Source organism: Chenopodium album, chromosome 20 (genome assembly GCF_948465745.1).
Source record: "Chenopodium album chromosome 20, dcCheAlbu1.1, whole genome shotgun sequence".
Taxonomy (NCBI): domain Eukaryota; kingdom Viridiplantae; phylum Streptophyta; class Magnoliopsida; order Caryophyllales; family Amaranthaceae; genus Chenopodium; species Chenopodium album.
Window position 1 is genome coordinate 36086798 of NC_137853.1, and position 20407 is coordinate 36107204.

Genomic DNA, 20407 nt, shown 5'->3' on the forward strand with positions numbered 1-20407 from the left:
AATCACCGGAAATTCGCACCACGGTCATCCACGTCACCACTCGCCTCCTCTCCCCCACCCCTCGTCGCAACGCCCTTCCCCTCGCCAGCCAACCTCCCTCCCGAAACCCTATCCCCATCCTCGTAAAAACCCAAAAAAACCCTTCTCCCTCACTGTAAACCCGCCGTCCGACCCTCCCCTACCCTCGAAACCCTAGCGACTAGGGTTTTCGAGGGTTGGGGAGGGTCGTCCGACGGGTTATACGGGGAGTGAGGGATGTTTATAGGGTTTTCAGTGCTGATTTTCGAGGGAGGGGAGAGCTGCGTGGGCCGGTGATGAGGAGAGGGGGAGGGTTGGTAAAGGGTGGCGAAGGGCGAGGGAGGCACGGTGGGTGGTTTGGTGGACGGATTGTGGCTGGAAAAGGTGGAAAGTGAATGTTGTGTGGTGGTAGTGTGGTAGTGGGAGTTATGGGATTGATTCCTTTTGTTTTAAAAACAAACAACATAGAAAAATATGAGGTGTTTTCATTCCATTTTTTTCCATTCTCTTTGTTTATTCTGTTTACCTCGGGTGAAACAAACGACCCCTTAATAGGTTGTGATTTTCCAAAATAAATCCTATAATTTGGGAATGATCTAACATCATAGAGGACATTTTGGTAAATTGTGTAATATTTATTCCAAAGGAAGTACATGTATTGTTTAATTTGTATTGGTCGAACACCAAAAACCAATAGAAGATTGAAAAATAGTGTACCAATCAATTGTTTAGATATTTTAGTACAATAACCTTAGCAAAGGAAAAAATGCATAGGTGATATTTTGTACTACATTTGTCCCATAATAGAAAATGGTGAGTTGAAACTTGAAAGGCTATATGAAAGTACACATGGCCAAATTTGAACCAATATAAGCATTAGTAGTTGTAAAATAAATTCAAACATTATTTGAGTATGAAATTGTGTAGCTCAAAAGCAAAGCAAAAACTTCTTGTACATACACCAGTTGTAATTTTCACCAGTTGACGCCTATGTTTGTGTGTGTTTTTATTGCTACAATCACGCCTTACGTGCTTATCCTTCTTGATGGATCGACCTCTAAAATTGCATGTTTCAATCTCTTATACGCGTTTGTTTGGCGGTATTTTGACAAGTGAGAAGTGACCACTTTGTCTTGTTTTTAGATAAGGTGAAGGTGTAGAGGGGTGAGTTGAACAACTTTAACGGCCTTTCCAAAGTCCATTTGCCTCTTGCAATAGGGTAGTACTTCTCTAATAGACATGTCAATTCGGCTGTTTGAATTGAGTCAGGTTGATGAGGTTGGGTTGGGTTGAATCTATTTGAGTCGTGGTAAATTATTGTGTACAAATGAGTCAAAATCACAATTTGATTATTTTTGAGTCGATTTTGAATCAATTTTTGGCACCTCTAATCCCTAAGCTACTAATCTCTCCATATTCTGATGTCCTGATGGTTGTCTTGTAAAGAGTACAGAGTATATTATTTTGGGGTGTTCCTTTAAGTTTAACATGTACCCCTTTTGATATTGTGAATATTGGAGTGTGTGGACAATCTTTAAGAGATAGATGGAGGGGATACATAACGTATTTTTCGAGAATTATATTAACTATTCCCTAAGGAGCAAGTGGTTGAAAGATTAGTCTGCTCTCATAGATAGTAAGTGGTGTCAAAATCAATTTTGAAGCGGGAAACTTGATCTTATGAAATTCTCATATTCTGTTAATCAATATCACACCTAAAAGATTGATAGTAGCTGTAATTAAATAGACCGACGAGGTGTGTAAATTTGAAGATTTCACATGAACTTATAACTTCTACACCAAGAGATCCCTTGCTTTACTTTTGCTGTCACACTCCTTAAGAACTAAGATCATGTAACTTTTAACGTAGAAAAGAACAATAAGACTTGACACCACAAGGGTAGATATATATGGTCCATATAAATTATCTCATAGAAAATTATCTAAGATAGAGAAGGGAAGTTCTTTTACACCTCCCTCCATAATAATAATAAATTAATAATGTTCACATGTAGGCCATGCACAGATTTCATATCGATCATATCATAGCTTATATGTTTATTTGTTGTCCTTATTGCAATTCTCATAGCATACGACACTATAATATAAGCTCCTACCAATTCTCTCAAATCATAACTAAAATCAAAATTTATCAAAGTACAATGGAAAACTCCATAATTAGTAGAAGCAGTAGTAGATGGATAGCAACGGCTGCAAGCATATGGATACAAGCAATACTAGGTGGTACGTACACTTTTAGCATATATTCTCCTATACTTAAATCCTCACAATCCTATGATCAATCCACCCTCGACACCGTCTCGGTGTTCAAAGATATAGGTGCAAACGCCGGGGTCATAGCCGGTCTTTTGTATACCACGGCTACCTCAGGGCACAACCGCGGTTATGGTGTGCCCTGGGTGGTGCACGTGGTGGGGGCGGTCGAGGGGTTCTTGGGTTACTTTCTTATGTGGTTAGCTGTTGTTGGAGTTATCCCACGCCCACCTGTGGCTTTGATGTGTGTGTTCATGTTCCTTGCTGCTCATTCTCAAACATTCTTCAATACTTGGAATGTTGTTACGTCTGTCCAGAATTTCCCTGATTGTAGCGGAACCGTAGTAGGTCTTATGAAGGTATGTCTTTTTCATTTACGCGGGCTGATAAGGGTTGTTTTTATAAATATAGGGTATGTTCGGCAAAAGTAGTTTTCATAATAACTGTTTTTTTATTTCAATGATTAGTCTATACAACGTTAATTCTTAGGATTAGTGGCATGGATACCTTACTATAATAAAGACTTCAATATGGTAAAATTATAATTCGAATCATGAATGCTACTCTCAATACTGCTACTCTCAATACGTTATTTAATTGACACACTACACACGCTGTGTAATTTCATTAGGTGATTTTGTATAAGAATTGTCTTAGAATATTATTGACGTAAATTTCAAGTTAAAGCTTGAGAGAATATAAAAAAAAGGTGCTTTTGGAGAAATAATGTCAAATACTAAACAAAATATGCTTTTGTAAAATGTTTCAAAAAAAATATATATGCTTTTGTAAAAGGTAACGTTTAATTTATTCCCTTCACATTTTCACAATAAAGAGAAAACAATTGAACAAAAGTAAAAGGTTCTGTTTGGAGGAAATTATCAAACGCCAATCATATGTTTATTTAGTATGTATGATTGGGCCTTTTTTCTTTTTTTTTTTTTTTGGGGGGGGGGGGGGGGGGGGACCGTAATCTTACGTATAAGAATATAAGATAGTTGAACGGTCATATATATAGGGCCTAGTAAACAAATAGTGTTTCGATTAATCCAAAAGCTCAAATGTAATACAACCTTAAACGAAATTATGAACTGATCAACTTCAATACTTTTTTTTTTTGAAAGAATCAACTTCAATACTCATACTTCTTTGGATATGTATTTAAAGTTTTAACATACCCAATCTCAAAAAAAAAAAAAAAATAAATAAATAAATAAAATAAAATAATAATAATAATAATAATAATAATAATAATAATAATTTCTTGACACAATCTAATGGAAAGGCAATAATTAGCTATATATGTACTTTTTTGAAAAGATGAGACCACATGCATGTCTAATATTCAAAATAAGAAAATGTTAATTTTATGTTTCTAATTCCGCAATTAAAAATACTTTTCTTTTATGTTTTTAATTATGATACTATTACTTTTTGCTTAATTTTTGTTTTTTTCGTCATAATTTTAAAAACACTATAAGATATTAATATAACCATGGACACGAGATAACATTTGATACGAAAATTATGAGTGTTAGATTAGTCGTTTTACAATCTCAATACAAAATTATGCCAATTAAGTGCTCCTCTAATTCCAGTTTTTGGACAGGGTTTCCTAGGACTAAGTGGAGCAATCTTAATCCAAGTATACAAAGCATTTTTCAAGGGAAATCCAAGCACATACATACTAATGCTTGCATTGCTACCAAGTATAGTCTCATTATCTCTAATATATTTGGTGAAATTATGTCCAAATAAAACATCAGAAGACAAAAACCACCTAAATTCTATGTCCTTAGTCTCAATGCTTCTTGCTGCATACCTTATGATCATCCTCATCTTGGAAGACATTCTAGTGTTTCCCCATTGGGCGCGCCTTCTAAACTTTCTAGTCCTTATACTATTCCTCTCTTTACCTCTAAAAATCGCGACTGAGGCAAACAAGAAGGAGAAATCTCAACCACTTGTCCTAAAAACAGAACCATTACTCTATGACTCAAGTGATTCAAATGAGCCAGAGAAGAGCCTAGTGGGTGAAGAAGACGTCGAGTTGTGTGACTTGTGTCAAGAAAACATGAATATCTTGGAAGCTATGGGAAGCATCAATTTTTGGCTATTGTTTTTTGCTATATTATGTGGAATGGGTTCGGGGCTTGCCACTATAAACAATATGAGCCAATTAGGCCAATCACTTGGATATAACACAAGCAAGATTAATACATTGGTTTCACTATGGTCAATATGGAACTTCTTTGGTCGATTTGGAGCAGGTTACATATCTGATATCCTACTACGTCGAAGGGGATGGGCTAGGCCATTAGTCATGGTGGTCGCGCTAGGAGCAATGACTGTAGGACATGTGATCATTGGTTCAGGATTTTTTGGAAATTTGTACATAGGTACAATCTTGGTGGGAATATGTTACGGTGCATTGTGGAGTTTAATGCCTACTATAACTTCGGAAATCTTCGGTGTTTTGCATATGGGAACTATATACAATGCCATTGCTATAGCAAATCCTTTGGGAACTTATGTTCTCTCTGTTTGGGTGATTGGTCATATCTACGACGAAGAAGCAGGGGAACATAATTCTTGCCTTGGTGTTCATTGCTTCATGGTATCCTTCTTTGTATTGGCATTTGTTAGCTTCTTGGGCTTTATTGTTGCTCTTACATTGTTCCTTCGAACAAGGGTGTTTTATACGTCGGTTGTGCTAAGAAGACTTCGTTACTCTCTAAGACGATAAAGGATTGATGGTTCGAGTCATAAGTCATAAGGTAGCGCATTGGCAAACATTTTTAAAAAACAGATTTGGATCGAGTCTAATACATATAGGGTATATTAAAGTACACTATGAACTTGTTTGTCCGATTTATTGAAAGTATGTACTTCTTTGCTTATTTATGTGTAAATTATTTGAACAAAAAGGTTAGATTTTGATATTTCATTATTATCTTTGTAAATAATTTTTTCCTTATTACAATCCTTGGTGTGCTAGTATTGTTCTAGTTTATCAATATTTGTTTTGGTTTGATTGTCATGTCCTTGTTCTATCTGTGGGTAGTTTCTAATTCAGAAATAAGTGCCCTATAACCATCCACATAATCCAACAAATGCAGCATCACCATCCACATCACTGTAATGGATTTAAATTCTTGCATTACTGGCTAGTTATTGTTTTCACCAGATGATGCCTTTTGTTTATGTAACAAATCACGCATGAACGACGTGCAGTGCCCTTCCATAAATAGATATGATTTGACCTCGAAAACTATTTGAGATTGCATCTCAAATTACCAACTCCGAGTGAGATCTCGTCTCAAGATTACTTTACAATTGAAATAACTCGTTAAAATTCATCAGAGTAGTCATTTTATATCCGTTACTCAAAACATAAAACTCACCCTGGCCTACTTTTTTGATCAAAATATTTCTTGTCAAAAAAAAAAAAAAAAAAAAAAAATCTTATTAATCTTTAGTTATTATGTGGACTCAATTTATAATTTAGATTAATTTACTAATTTCATTATTTAAGTGACCTAAAAAGAAGGGAATTTATTCTCTATGATCTATTCGATCAATTTCTCCACTCATAGAAAATGACTTAAGCAAAAGGGAAATTATATTACCCTTCCAACTAAATAATTTAATGCTTTACGTAGGCCATGCATAAGATTTATAATCAAATTAATTTACATCCACAAACCACAATAACATAAAGTTTCTCAACATTGTACAACGTCCATATATATTGATTATATTCCATGCAGCATACTTTACCAAAAAAAGTCTTTTCCATTTTCGTCCATATCATATCCTAAAGTCCTAAACATAATAATCTAAGTAGAAATTAATTAATGGAAAGCTCTGTAATTAGTAGGTACAATAGTAGATGGATAGCATTAGCTTCAAGCATATGGATAGAAGCATTACTAGGTGGTATATACACATTTAGCATATATTCCCCTGTACTAAAATCCTCCCAATCCTATGATCAGTCCACCCTCAACACCGTCTCGGTCTTCAAAGACATCGGCTCTACTTCCGGAGTTCTCTCCGGCCTCCTCTACACTGCCGCGTCCTCAAGGTATAGTGTACCATGGGTGGTACACGTGTTGGGGGCAGCTGAGGGGTTCTTGGGCTACTTCTTTATCTGGCTAGCTGTGGTTGGAGTCATCCCTCGGCCACCCGTGCCTCTTATGTGTTTATTTATGTTTGTTGCTGCTCATTTTCTAACATTCTTCAATACTTGGAATGTTGTTACGTCTGTTCAGAATTTCCCTGAATGTAGCGGTACGGTTATAGGGCTTATGAAGGTACATAACTTTTTAAGATATGCTTTGATAAACTATAAATATGATTTCCTATTATCATATACTTGTACACATTACATAATTTTCAAGAAGATAATTCAATGTATTACTAATTTGTGCTTCGTATATTATATGAGCAGGGTTTTCTAGGTTTAAGTGGAGCAATCTTAATCCAAATATATAAAGCATTCTTCAATGGCAATCCAAGTACATACATACTAATGCTTGCATTATTGCCAAGTATAGTCTCATTATCACTCATATATTTTGTGAGACAATGCCCAAACAATCCAGTTCAGAACAAGAACCCGCTAAAAGCTATGTCCATAGTCTCTATACTTCTAGCTACATATCTAATGATCATCATTGTAATGGAAGCCATTTTCGTGCTCCCACAATGGGCACACCTTCTCTCGTTTCTAGTCCTTCTTGCTTTTCTCTCTATGCCTCTAAAAGTCGCCACAGAAGCTAACAATGAGGAGAAATCACACCCACTGCTCGTAAAAAACGATGCATTACCACCCTGTGATTATGCTGATTCAAATGAACTTGAGAAGAGCCTTGTGGGTGAAGAAGTTGTCGAGTTGTGTCATGAAAACATGAACCTCTTGGAAGCTATGGGAAGCTTCAACTTCTGGCTTTTGTTTCTTGTGACGTTATGTGGAATGGGATCGGGACTTGCCACCATAAACAATATGAGTCAGTTAGGAGAATCACTTGGATATGATACAACCAAGACTAATACTTTGGTTTCCCTATTGTCGATATGGAATTTCTTTGGTCGTTTAGGAGCAGGTTATATCTCTGATATTCTACTGCGTCAAAGGGGATGTGCTAGGCCATTAGTCATGGCAATCGCGCTAGGAGCTATGACTGCAGGACATTTGATTATCAGTTCTGGTTTTGTTGGAAATTTGTACATAGGAACAATCTTGGTGGGGATATGTTATGGTGCATTGTGGAGTTTGATGCCTACTATAGCTTCAGAAATTTTCGGTGTTTTACATCTAGGAACCATTTACAATGCTATTGGTATAGCAAATCCTTTGGGAACTTATGTTCTATCTGTTTGGGTTATTGGGCGTATTTACGACAAAGAAGCAGCAGACCAAAATACTTGTCTTGGTGTTCATTGTTTCATGGTATCATTCTTTGTATTGGCATTTGTAAGCTTATTGGGATTTCTTGTTGCTCTCACGTTGTTCTTTCGAACAAGGGTGTTTTACAGGTCTGTTGTGCTAAGAAAACTACACCGTTCTCTAAATAGATGACTAAAGGCAACCACCATTGATATTGCCAAGAATTGACTCCTCCACTTCATAAATTGTGCATTAGCCACAGACATTTTTAGAAAGAGATGAATATGAAGAACAATTCTCAAGTACACCTCAAACTCGTGTGGACACGTACTCGTGTACTTAATAAGTACTTCGTATTTTTGTAAATTATTATTGCTTATTGTTTTCTTGAGAAATAGTCAATTATAAGTACGATTAAATATAATTATGTATGCTTCACAATAGCTAATATAGTAATATATATATTAAGTGTACAGCTTGCAGGTCACAAAATCAGTGACTCTAAATAGTATTATCTAATATTTGATATTTTGATTATGTGAAAAGGGATATTTTTCCAAATCTTCCTGCTAACAGATCAAGTCTTTGTAATTAATTATAGTGCTAATAATGCCAAGTAACGTGGAAACAGCAACCAAAGACCTACTCCATGAGTGCATCAACTAACACAACAAGTCCCTTAAATCTAATCTCAAAGAAAGAAAAGAAATACAAAAGAACAACACAAGTCCCTTGAACTAATCTCAAACAAAGAAAAGAAACACATTAGAATTTCGTTGAACACAAAATAGATGCAATGGACAACATCATCGGCAACCGATGGGTGGCAACTGTGGCTAGCATATGGATACAAGCAACCATGGGTGGTTCCTACGCCTTTGGCGTATACTCCCCTGTACTAAAATCCTCTCAATCCTATGATCAGTCTACCCTTGACACCGTCTCTGTCTTCAAAGACATTGGCGCTAATGCCGGTGTCCTATCAGGTCTCCTGTATGCAGCCACTGCTGCCTCATCTGGACCTCGCCGTTGGCGCTGCTTCCATGGACCATGGGTAGTCCTTGCTGCAGGGGCAGTCCAGTGCTTCTTGGGATACTTCTTCATGTGGCTCGCGGTAGTTGGGATTATTCCTCGGCCACCAGTGCCCCTCATGTGCTTCTTCATGTTCCTAGCTGCCCATGCTCAAACATTCTTCAGTACGGCTAATGTCGTTACAGGTGTTCTAAATTTCCCAGAATATAACGGGACTATAGTGGGGATATTAAAGGTCAGTTCATTCAAAATTGAAGTTACATCTTTATTTTTACCCTTAGAATATAGTGTATTTGTGTGCTTTTTCTTATGAAAAAATGTTCCTAAAGTATAACAAATCCAATGTTGCTAGCATGACACAAGACCTTAGATAACACCATTCTTCCAACAGATTGTCGCGATTGAAAGAGCCATAGCTTATACCTTACAGAACGAATCTCTCTAAACACATAAAGCACTCAAAATTAGATATAGAGCAAGTCTTTCATGCAACTCCAAGCAATTTCTAATATAAGTTTATCTTGGATCCATGGAGGTGAACTATACGATAGATAACACCATACTTGCAACAGATTGAGCCATAGGTCTACTCTAGAGACTAGAGAGTCCCTCCAAATACAAAGAAAATCTTAACAGCAGATATTATTGAGCAAGACTTCCTAACTCCAACCAATCTCTTAAATTTGGACAGCACCCATGTTGGTCCACAACACCATTGTTAACAAATGAGCCTAAGTCATCCAGATAATAAAGACCATTCCAAAGACTACACAAAAGATCTGTACAAGGAAACTACATAAAAGTATTCTTGGGTTGCCTATTTCAACTTTAGAAGAAAAAAAAAATGAACACAAACTTCATACTAGTCATCTAGACCTTAGAATACAGTATATTCAAGATTATCTCAACAAATATCAGAGGTTACAGCTTATGCTTACAAAAATAATCTCTTTTTTTTTTTTTTTTTTTTTTGGCACTTAAATAATCTTTTATTGTTAATTGAATGTTATTGAGTGATTTCGTAATTCATATGGTCAGGGCTTTCTTGGACTTACCGGAGCAATGACAATCCAAGTTTATCAAGCATTTTTTAAGGGCAATCAAAGCACATTTATATTAATGCTAGCTTTGCTGCCAACTACAGTCACTTTCACAGTGATGTGTTTGGTGAAAATCAGCCCGGGAAGCAGACCAGATGACAAAAAGTACCTCAATCGTTTCTCCGTGGTTGCCCTGGTCCTAGCTGCCTTTATAATGATCATTATCATATTGGAGAATGTTATGGAATTCCCACGATGGGCACGTTTTGTTACAGTTGCAGTTCTTATAGTACTGCTTTCGTTACCTCTCAGAATTGCCATTGAAGCTACTAAAAATGAAAACACATACCAAGTGCTTCTGGAAGGCGAATCACCAGCTGAGAGTGTTGCTGTAACTGAGGAATATAAAGTTCTACCTAGTACTTCAGATGAGATACAAGTCATACAGCCCATCGAAGAAAGCATGGATATATTAGATGCCACATGTAGCTTAAACTTTTGGTTATTGTTTATTGCTATGTCATGTGGAATGGGTTCCGGACTTGCTACTATAAACAATATGAGTCAGATAGGACAGTCACTTGGCTACGACATGGTGAAGACCAATACATTGGTTTCGCTATGGTCAATATGGAATTTCCTAGGCCGTTTTGGAGCAGGCTACATATCTGATATCTTATTACGACAGAGAGGGTTGGCTAGACCGTTAATGATAGCAATCAGTCTAGCAACCATGACTGTAGGACATCTTGTTATCTCACTAGGATTTCCGGGGAATTTGTACATTGGAACTATCTTGGTTGGGATATGCTATGGTGCGCAGTGGAGTCTGATGCCTACAATCACTGCTGAGATATTTGGGGTGAAACATATGGGTACTATCTTCAACACCATTGGTATCGCGAGCCCTATAGGAACTTACTTCCTCTCAGTTTGGGTGATCGGAAATATATATGACAGACAAGCAAGGAATACCAATACTTGCTACGGAGTTCACTGTTTCATGTCATCCTTCTTTATCTTGGCCTTTGTTAGCTTTTTGGGTTTTCTTGTTGCTTTGACATTGTTCTTCCGAACAAGGGCATTTTATAAGTCTGTTGTCTTAAGAAGATTACATATTCTTTGAAACTGTAAAGCTTGAATGTATGTATCAATTCTTTTTCCCCTCAAGGAAGGGGCTTCAATGTGGCTTCTTGTTTGTATTGCTTGGTCCTATATTTAATATCGGTTACTCCCTTTGTCCCTTGCTTTTTCACCATTTGACCTAAAAAAACTCTAACAAAAAAGCGGGTTCTTGGTGAAAAAAAATAAGGGGACAAAGGAAGTACTTAGTAATTTATCGTTTGGTAGCATTTAGGAAGTAACAAACTAACACTTTTCACCAAGTTGTAGTTCACAGACTTCCATTGTATAAGAAAGACGAAAATTGTTTGTTTGAATAGCTCCTTTCATAGTTTCCTCAAGAAAGAAGAAAATAAATGCAGAAACCTACAGTGCAAACAAATTACATTTTATTACTCCATAGTATCTTAAAATCTATTGGAAGTTGGAAGGAATAGGAATAAATTGATTTTAAAGCCATTGCTTTCATATGAAAAAGACGTCAAGTTCCTATCTTGGATTCTTGGCTTTTCCTTTTTTAACCACTAACACTTATCTATGACAAAATGAGCCTTCAACAATCACCCCCATCCTCACCCTCACCACAACTCTGATATCTAACTTACCTCTTTTTCCTCCTTTGTTATTTATCTTTTCTCACTTCACCGGTTCACCTCCCTTCTCTCTACAAAAATTGTTCTTTTACGGATTTTATGGGCTCGAATTTCATAATTACTCCGTAGTACACAGCCTTAAAATGTTTTAAGTCAGCCCAGCTTTCTTTCTTTCTCCCTTTCCTCCAGCTCCAACCATTGCAATCAAAACACACCATTAGTAGTCTCGTTTGCTGGCCAGTCACACTCTCTAATAAGGGCAATATAGGCATGCAAATATAATTTCAACAAATGCATTTATCACCCTCCCCCTGCCTTCCCTCATCTTAGTCATCTAGTGCTATTTAAGCAAGAAAATACTCTTCCCTTCGGCTTCCTAAACTTGATCCTATTCAAACGAGTTGTAAGAGTATCACCTATATCAATATGAGCAGTAGCGAAAGATGGATGGCAACAGTGGCCAGCATATGGATACAATCAATTGTAGGAGGTTCTTATGCCTTTGGTGTGTATTCACCTGCAATCAAATCCTCCCAATCCTACGACCAATCAACCCTGGATACTGTGTCCGTGTTCAAAGACATTGGTAGTAATGTAGGTGTCCTTTCTGGCCTCCTATATGCTGCTGTCACAGCTTCCTCCAGACCTCACCCCTGGCATTGCTTCCACGGGCCCTGGGTGGTCCTTGCGGTAGGAAACATACAATGCTTCTTAGGCTACTTTTTAATGTGGCTCGCAGTTGTAGGGTTCATCCCTAGGCCTCCAGTGCCCCTCATGTGCATCTTCATGTTCCTAGCTGCCCATGGTCCAACATTCTTCAGCACTGCCACTGTTGTCACTGGTGTGCTGAATTTTCCAGATTATAGCGGGACCATTGTGGGCATCATGAAGGTGATTTGAACTCATTTGTTTTAATTTTTAAATTTATGTAAATTGTTTGTTTTTTCATGTGTCTGCAAATATCCTACACTAGTAACATTACAATCAATGTCAAAGATAGATGACCAACATTGTTAGACATTAGTACATTACTACTAACTCAAAAAATAGAAGACTAATATCCAAAGGTTCCACAATAATAGTGGGTGGGAAAGATTCCCTTCAAAAATTATAATTTGTATGTAATTGTTGTATTACTTACATATGTCAGATACTTCTCTCAACCAATAAAAAGAAGAAAATGATAATACTTTTATGATCATCATATAATTGATATTAACTCATCTTAACGCGACAACAAACGCGTTTCTGAGTTCAATGATTTAAGGTGTAAGGTATAGTAATAGAGCAATTTGTCAAAATGGATAAAATGAAAATGTTAAAATTATTAAATCGAACATACAAAAAGTTTAAGAGACTTTAAATAAAAGAAGGTCGTACAATTGATACAAGTACTTAGTAGTTTTCGGAGAAGAACTTCTAAATGTGTATCTTTGTTAATTACTATAAAAAAAAAAATTATACAAGTACTTTAACCTATCAATAGTGTAAAATTATCAAGATATAGATTTTTGCTTTGATTATTTTGTTTATTGAGATTTCCAAAAAACAAAAAAAAAAAAAAAAGAAAAAAGAAAAAAAAAAGAAAAAAGGAGAGAGAGAGAGAGGATAAAGTTTAGCTAACCAGTCATGTAGGACCAATTTATTCCCAAATTGATACTGTATCAACAATTCTCAAAAAAAAAAAAAAAAAAATCTCAAAATTAGGACCACTAGGCCATTTAGAAGATCGGTGATCCAATTGTCTTGCTTCATGCACTTAGATTTTTTTTTTTTTTTTTTTTTGGGTTACTAATAAATCAGCTATATGACTTCCTTATTCATTCACACTTTCATCTGAAAAAAATCAAATTTCTTGAAGGCATACTCAATTTGTTCTTTCTTTTTTCTTATTTATTTATTTTTTGGTCATCTCTTCTTTAAATTATTTTGTAACTAAAAATAGAAAAACTTTGTACAAAATAAAATTTGTTGAAGTAATAAGAAAAATTATCAATACATTTAATAAATTTTGTTTTAGATATTATCATTTGACTTAAATTGATACTTTGTTTAAATCAATTTACCCTTTTATGCCTGGTTGGTCTAAATCCATTAAATTTGCAAATTGGGGAGTTGGAAATTTATAGAGTGCCCCCTAAGGCCCTAATGTCCCTAACTAAACCATCACTCTTCAAATAATAAGCAACCCATAGAGTAATCAGGCGTCTCTATTTCATCTGACTAAAAATATCATAATTACTTATTTGATTGGTTCTAAAAATTCGAATGAACACACAAGTATACTTCATATTATTAATTGTCAATCGCTACAATAATTAGGGATTCCCACCTCACATCGAGATCAATAACCTTAGACCCTCATTGATTAGTCCGGATAAACCATAGATAAGCCACCCAAATAGTCCAGCAATTTCGAAAGCGATATTACTTAATAATACAGTTTTGAAAGCTACTTATAACTTCTTCAATGGACATGTAATGTAAAAAATCCTAGAATAGCCTGTTCTCTACAACTCCACAAGATTAGCAGGACCACAAACCCACAATCTAAACCAAAATCAACTCTATTGATACTAAAAGCAGGAAGCTCAAGCAGACATCAAGTCATCGACACATCGTCAAGTGACACCTACTCATAATTCATCTTTTTTATGTTCAGCAATCATAAATTGAAAGAAGAGTTGCAATTAAAAGTGAACAGAGGAAGTATTACTTGTTTGCCATGGTTTCAAACCTCTTCTATGTCATTCAAATCTAAGCCTTCCAAGCTTCGAATCAACCCCACCAGAGATCAGCAGCCTCACTAGTCAGCTGTATCATAATAAACAGATAATTACGGATTATAAGCCCTTTAGCAGTCAATACAAACTTTGAACAAAAATTACAGGCAAACACCCGGCAACCTATGTCCACACTGCACAAGCCACAAAGATCATACACGATATTACAGTACTAGACAAAGGTCAGAAATCATGCCCGCTAGACCTGTAAGTCTGTAACAAACATAGCAATAATCAAAAGAAATTTGTTCTAAGTGCTGATGGTCAAAGAATCGTCCCTTTATGAGTGTAAGATCTGACAATACTAGTTTTTTTTTTTTAAGAAACAAACTACAGTACAGATGCATATTAGATCAAATATAACGGCATAGTAAAAGACAGCAATGGTAATAAAACAGAAAGTGATGAGCTACAGCCAACATTCTACGAGTGTATACAGCATAACTATACAGTATATTTAAAATTATAAAAAATAAAATAAAATAAAATTAAAAAATTTAAAAAAAAAACGACTATCGAAATGTAACTCATCTAGGCGTCTATATGGCACCAATACTATTAGTGCCATAAAAGACAGTAAATCAGAGATTAACTGCATTAACAACGGTAATAAGCAATGCTTGAGACTCTTTTTAGAGTTCTAGAGTCTAGAATTTCTCAAGTAGATAACAAATTAAGTTATTAACAACTTTCCTGCACAAAACTTTGATTTGTTATAAGTTGTGCACATACATGGCTTTTCTTAACTTCCAATGTTCAATTAAAGTTACTGATAGTTTCCTTTTTCCCCTAATGGCCAGGGATTTCTTGGACTGACTGGAGCAATTTTAATCCAAATATATCAAGCATTTTTCAAGGGCAACCAGAGCCATTTCATTCTAATGCTGGCTTTATTGCCAACTACAGTCACTTTCTCACTGATGTGCTTGGTAAAAATCTGCCCAGCAAGTGGATCCGACGACAAAAGGCACCTAAATCGCTTCTCACTAATTGCCCTGATTCTGGCCGTGTTTCTTATGATCATCATCATACTGGAAAATGTACTCGTCTTTCCACAATGGGAACGCCTTTTTGCACTGGTAGTTCTATTATTGTTGCTTGGTTCACCTCTTAGAATTGCCCTAGAAGCTATTGGCAAGGAAAAATCTCAGAGACTGCTTCTGGAAAAAGAGCCACTGGCTGACAGTAATTATTTATATGCATCTGACGAGTTTGTGGGTGAAAAAGATTGCAATGAATTATCCATTACTTTGAATGAAATACCACTACCAGCCGAAGAAAACATAGATATTATGAAGGCCATGGAGAGCTTAAACTTTTGGTTGTTGTTTGTTTCCATGTCTTGCGGAATGGGTTCAGGGCTTGCTACCATAAACAATCTAAGCCAGATAGGGCAATCACTGGGTTATGATACAGTCAAGATCAATACATTGGTTTCGCTTTGGTCAATATGGAATTTCCTAGGTCGTTTTGGAGCAGGGTACATATCTGATATATTACTGCGGCAAAAAGGGTGGACACGACCGCTGATGGTTGCAATCACTCAAGCAACCATGATTGCAGGGCATCTTGTTATTTCTTCGGGCTTCTCAGGAAATTTGTACATAGGAACTACCCTTGTTGGGATATGTTATGGTGCTCAGTGGAGCCTAATGCCTACTATTACTGCAGAGATATTTGGTGTTCAGCATATGGGTACAATTTTCAATACCATTGGTATAGCAAGTCCGGTTGGCACTTACATCCTCTCAGTTTGGGTGATTGGACATATTTATGACAAAAAAGCAGGGGAGGACAATACTTGCTACGGGGTTCAGTGTTTCATGGTATCCTTCTTTATCTTGGCATTCATAAGCCTATTGGGATTTCTTATTGCTCTAACATTGTTCTTCCGAACTAAGGCATTTTACCAGTCCGTTGTTCTAAGAAGATTGCGTTTCCTTAAAAAGTAAAGCTTTTGATGTAAGGGTTCTTGTTCATCTATTGGTCCACTTTGTTCTATGAGATATAGAGATGTCATCAATAGGAGCATAAGAAATGAAATAAGACAATGGTTTTGATTATTGTTGATAGAGTCTCGGCCTATTGTAAGTTGTAAGAAAAGTACAGTATGCATAGCAGGTTTAATCTAAAGCATGGAAGTAGTGAAGTACTCCCTGCTTATAACAGTTTCGTACCGCAATCTCTTTTTCCTCAGGCATTTGGAATTAGGATGTGTAAATGTGAAGCCTTTTGTAGGTGGAGGCAGCTGAGATAAAAATGGATGTCACTATTAAGATCTAAAGAATTGGATACACTTCCAATGGTGCTAAATGGCATCATTTTTCTCCCTCCTGGCTACCTAAAGTTGGTGTAAGTGATATATAATATTGCCTGATGCTAGACAGGATTTTGTGAAATTTGATCTGCTGTTCCATTTGGATTATTGTACGAGACGCATATCAGAATGCAGAAAAAATTAAATTTCAAAATTGGTTGAACAAAATTCTAAAGCAAGTAAAAGAATATCGTCATCTTCACAAAATGAGCATATAACAACAAACTACAAATTATCCACTAATCTATTGATGTTTGTGTCAATGAAAGCATGATTACAAATTAACAAAATGACACCATTTTGAAATATATAACTAACAAAACAAAAGCAGGGCTTTCAAGAGGGAAGGGGCAGAAACAATTCCAGTTAGCATAAACACATAGGCTAACCTTAAACTCCAAGGAGTAAGCAGTTTAGCACCACTTGCCACAGATTTTCTAAGTTTCCACCGCATCCTCCAATACATGGTACTTCGGTCAAGCTTCAAATGCATATCAGACATTTTGTGTTCCTACTTCCTAGACAAGAAATACACAAGAAGAGAACTTTTAGCGAAAAAATTCAAGTTGGCAATCCAATCTCATAAACCTGCCTTACAAGAATCTTACATGATTCGAACATTCCAATATGGTAATATACTAGGGAACTTCAAGCCATATACATCTTCTTTTTTTTTGGCAACTGCAACAAAGATCAACAAACGTCAACAATATTACCTGTTTAATGGCACATGTTTTTACTTTTGCACTATTAATATACTTCCTCCGTTTCTTTTTAGTTGCATCACTTTCCTAACACAAAAGTTTCAAATTAGTTGCATCATTTTCCTCTTTAGTAAATAAACTCTCTCTATCTCTCTCCTATCACTGTGATGCAACTAAAAAAAATGGAGAAAGTACTAATTTTGTCCACATGCTTTTAATATACTAACTTTGTCCACATGTTTTTACTTATATCATTAGGGAAGCTAAGTGAGCCATATTTACCAATATCTCAAGGTTTTCAATAGTGGGAAGAAAGAGGTAGAACTGTAGAAGCTCCACAACATCATCAAAGTTAAAGACGCGCCCATACAACATTACAAAACTCCGTATGTACCTTGGCATGAAGATATTTGCTACAAATTACATACACTACAGTTGCTGACATTACGGGTAAATACACTACTATTTCCATGAAAGACTCTCCCACATATTCATAATCCGTGGTCAAATTCATAAGAAGATAGTTTAATCAGAGCGCATTCAGTTGTAAGTGAATGGAAAAACACTGAGATTTCAAAGTGACATGAATAAGGACACCTCAAAATATGTAATCATTTTTTTTTTTTTTTTTTTTTTTTGAAACCCTTCAAAATATGTAATCATATTAAGCAACTTCTTCAATTAACATTAAGGGAAAGGGATAAATAAATACGATTAATGAAATTCAATCAATAATATGATCATTAAACCTTAAATTGGTGTTGGAATTTCGGATTTACAAATGAATTATAGAATTACGAATTCGAACTTTATCCCAAAAAATAATACACACTTGAATTGAAATACATACTGTTCATCCATTACAATCAACGATAAACCCTAGATTGTGAATTTCATATTCGATAATTTAAAAAAGAAATAAAATAAAATAACCTCAGGAGTTGCTTCAATGGAGATTGGAGAAGAGAATGCTCAGAAGCCGCTTCAATGGAGCTTTCAGCGTGCGCGCTAAAGTGTAAAGGTCCCATTAAAGAAGGACCAAAAAAATAAAGGCTGATAAATTGGGTTATGTTTCGGCCCGAATTTGGATAATGTTAGGTTAGTGTGTGAGCCAGTGAGGTAGTGAGTGTGTCTACTTGGGTCGTATCGGATTAGTTCGAGTTAGGTTGAGTTGGTTGAAGTTTGATCATTTAGAGGCTTATTATAGCTATGGATTCGGATTAGTTTCGGTTTGGGTAATTTTAGCTTTGGTTTTAAGGTTAGGTTTGGTGTAGGCTTGTACTAATCTAATATATATAAATAAAGTAGGCATTTTTAGAGAGCATTCGGAGCGCCACATAAGATAAGGTATATTTTCGACCAATTAAAAATTAGATTTCTATTTTATTTTAGAATTAAAAAAATCACTCGCCACCTAAACAAAAGTGACGAATGAAATTTTAAATTTTTGCCACGTAGGTAATAACGAAGAATAGTAATTTATCAGGATTTTAATTATTTAAAAACACTAATTTTTATCATTTTTATTTGTTACAAAACTAAAAATTATCTTTAGATATTAGGATTTATATTATTCAAAAAACTAAAAATTATATTTTGATATTTAAAAAATTGAAATTATCATTTGATGTTAATGGTTTTATGTAAATATCTGATGATATGATATTTTCATACAAAATTTTTAAAACTTATAATGCAAGAAAACAATTACGATATCACCAAAAAAAATATTTATATACAAAATGTATATGAAAATTCGTGCATCGCACGCCATATAAGCAAAAGTAATATTTCGACCAATGAAAAATTAGATTTATATATTAATTTAGAATTTATATTTTCAGTCGCCATTTAAGAAAAAATTAACAAATGAAATTTGAGAATTGAAAACAAAAAAATAGTAATTTAAGATTTAAATAATGAAAAAAAAAACAAAAATTATCTATTATATTATCTTTTACACTAGGATTTATATTATTTTAACAAATACTTAGAAATTAAAAATTATGTTTTGATTTAATGATTTTATCTAACTATCCGATGAATGAGATAATATTTATTTCAATTTATAAATTTAAGTTCTATATACGTGAAATTTGAATAAGAATAATTTAAAACTTAACAAAATATTTTATCTTAAATTAATGTTAAAATAATAGAATAGAAAATAAAAACAAATAATATTAAGAAATTACAAAAAAAAAAAAAAAAAAAATGAAATATTTAAAAACCGTGCATCGCACGGGCTTACATCTAGTTACTTTTAAATTTGGGTTATGTTAGGATCAAGTGGATATAAGGTTCAAGTCAACTTTCAGCTAGTATATTGTTCTAAAAGAGAATAAAAGAAATATAGTGAAAGTGAAAAATTAAGAGGGAGATTAATGACAACATAATACTCGAACTCCGTAACTTATAGAGTTCTTAGGCTCAATAGCGTGAGTTGGTTAGGTTCGGGTCAAATCAGATTTGTAGTTGAATTTGGATTCGAGTAATGTTAAGTGTGTCTACTTGGTCAAATTGTATTTGTTCAGGTCATGGGTGAAGTCGGATCATTTATTGTTTCGGATTCGAGTCGATTTCAGTTTGAGTTGTTTTGGTTTTGTTTTAATCGGGTAAGGTTTGGGCAGGTTTGTACTTTGTACCAGTTTACCTTAGGTTTGGATTAACTTTGGATGGGGTAAGTATATAGTTTGGATTGACTCTTAGCTAGTTTACTACGTGTCCGAGTCAAGTTCAAAATGGATTGAGCCTTGGTTAATTTCACAAATAATCATAATTTTGAAGTAATGGTGATCAACTATGGTTCGTCGTGCTAGCCCAACCCGAAAAAAGGACGGTTTTGTGCAAGCCAAAAAAACTTGTTTAGTTAAAACTCGAACTCGGTTAGAATGAAAACCCAAAAACCTCGCTTGAGCCCGACCAACCAATTTCTGTGGGTTTAGGCACAACATTTGATGTTAAGGCTCGGTCCGACTCAATTTTTTTTTATCACCTCTATTTTAAAGTTGACTTCAGAGTTTGAGATTAGAGAGAAAAAGTTAGACTATTAGAGGGAAAAAGTTAGACTATCTAGAGGAAAAGTTTGAGATGGGTTGTGGGATTGGGAATGGGAATAAAATAGCTCTATTT

At 35.2% G+C, this 20407-nt stretch overlaps 4 protein-coding genes and 1 long non-coding RNA gene across 5 annotated transcripts; 4 read left to right on the top strand and 1 right to left on the bottom strand.

Moving 5' to 3' along the window:
• The first annotated feature begins 2148 nt into the window (after positions 1 to 2148).
• Positions 2149 to 5207, top strand: LOC145598777 (protein NUCLEAR FUSION DEFECTIVE 4-like). Its single transcript, XM_081655167.1, has 2 exons — positions 2149 to 2651; positions 3902 to 5207. Exons 1-2 carry the CDS (start codon positions 2181 to 2183, stop codon positions 5036 to 5038), a joined length of 1608 nt encoding a protein of 535 aa, XP_081511293.1. The 5' UTR covers positions 2149 to 2180; the 3' UTR covers positions 5039 to 5207.
• Positions 5208 to 6043: 836 nt separating this feature from the next.
• Positions 6044 to 8213, top strand: LOC145597290 (protein NUCLEAR FUSION DEFECTIVE 4-like). The gene is made up of 2 exons (XM_081653425.1): positions 6044 to 6608; positions 6746 to 8213. The coding sequence occupies exons 1-2, from the start codon at positions 6150 to 6152 to the stop codon at positions 7874 to 7876; spliced, it is 1590 nt and encodes a 529-aa protein (XP_081509551.1). The 5' UTR covers positions 6044 to 6149; the 3' UTR covers positions 7877 to 8213.
• A 267-nt stretch (positions 8214 to 8480) lies between these two features.
• On the top strand, positions 8481 to 11308 carry LOC145597291 (protein NUCLEAR FUSION DEFECTIVE 4-like). The gene is made up of 2 exons (XM_081653426.1): positions 8481 to 8951; positions 9755 to 11308. The coding sequence occupies exons 1-2, from the start codon at positions 8481 to 8483 to the stop codon at positions 10880 to 10882; spliced, it is 1599 nt and encodes a 532-aa protein (XP_081509552.1). The 3' UTR covers positions 10883 to 11308.
• Positions 8717 to 18332, bottom strand: LOC145597292 (uncharacterized). Its single transcript, XR_014103314.1, has 5 exons — positions 18209 to 18332; positions 17180 to 17252; positions 16961 to 17089; positions 14188 to 14285; positions 8717 to 8856 (listed from the first exon to the last, which is right to left on the bottom strand). It is a non-coding gene; the product is annotated as an uncharacterized LOC145597292 (long non-coding RNA).
• On the top strand, positions 11517 to 16317 carry LOC145597289 (protein NUCLEAR FUSION DEFECTIVE 4-like). Its single transcript, XM_081653424.1, has 2 exons — positions 11517 to 12362; positions 15055 to 16317. Exons 1-2 carry the CDS (start codon positions 11898 to 11900, stop codon positions 16204 to 16206), a joined length of 1617 nt encoding a protein of 538 aa, XP_081509550.1. The 5' UTR covers positions 11517 to 11897; the 3' UTR covers positions 16207 to 16317.
• Positions 18333 to 20407: the final 2075 nt, after the last annotated feature.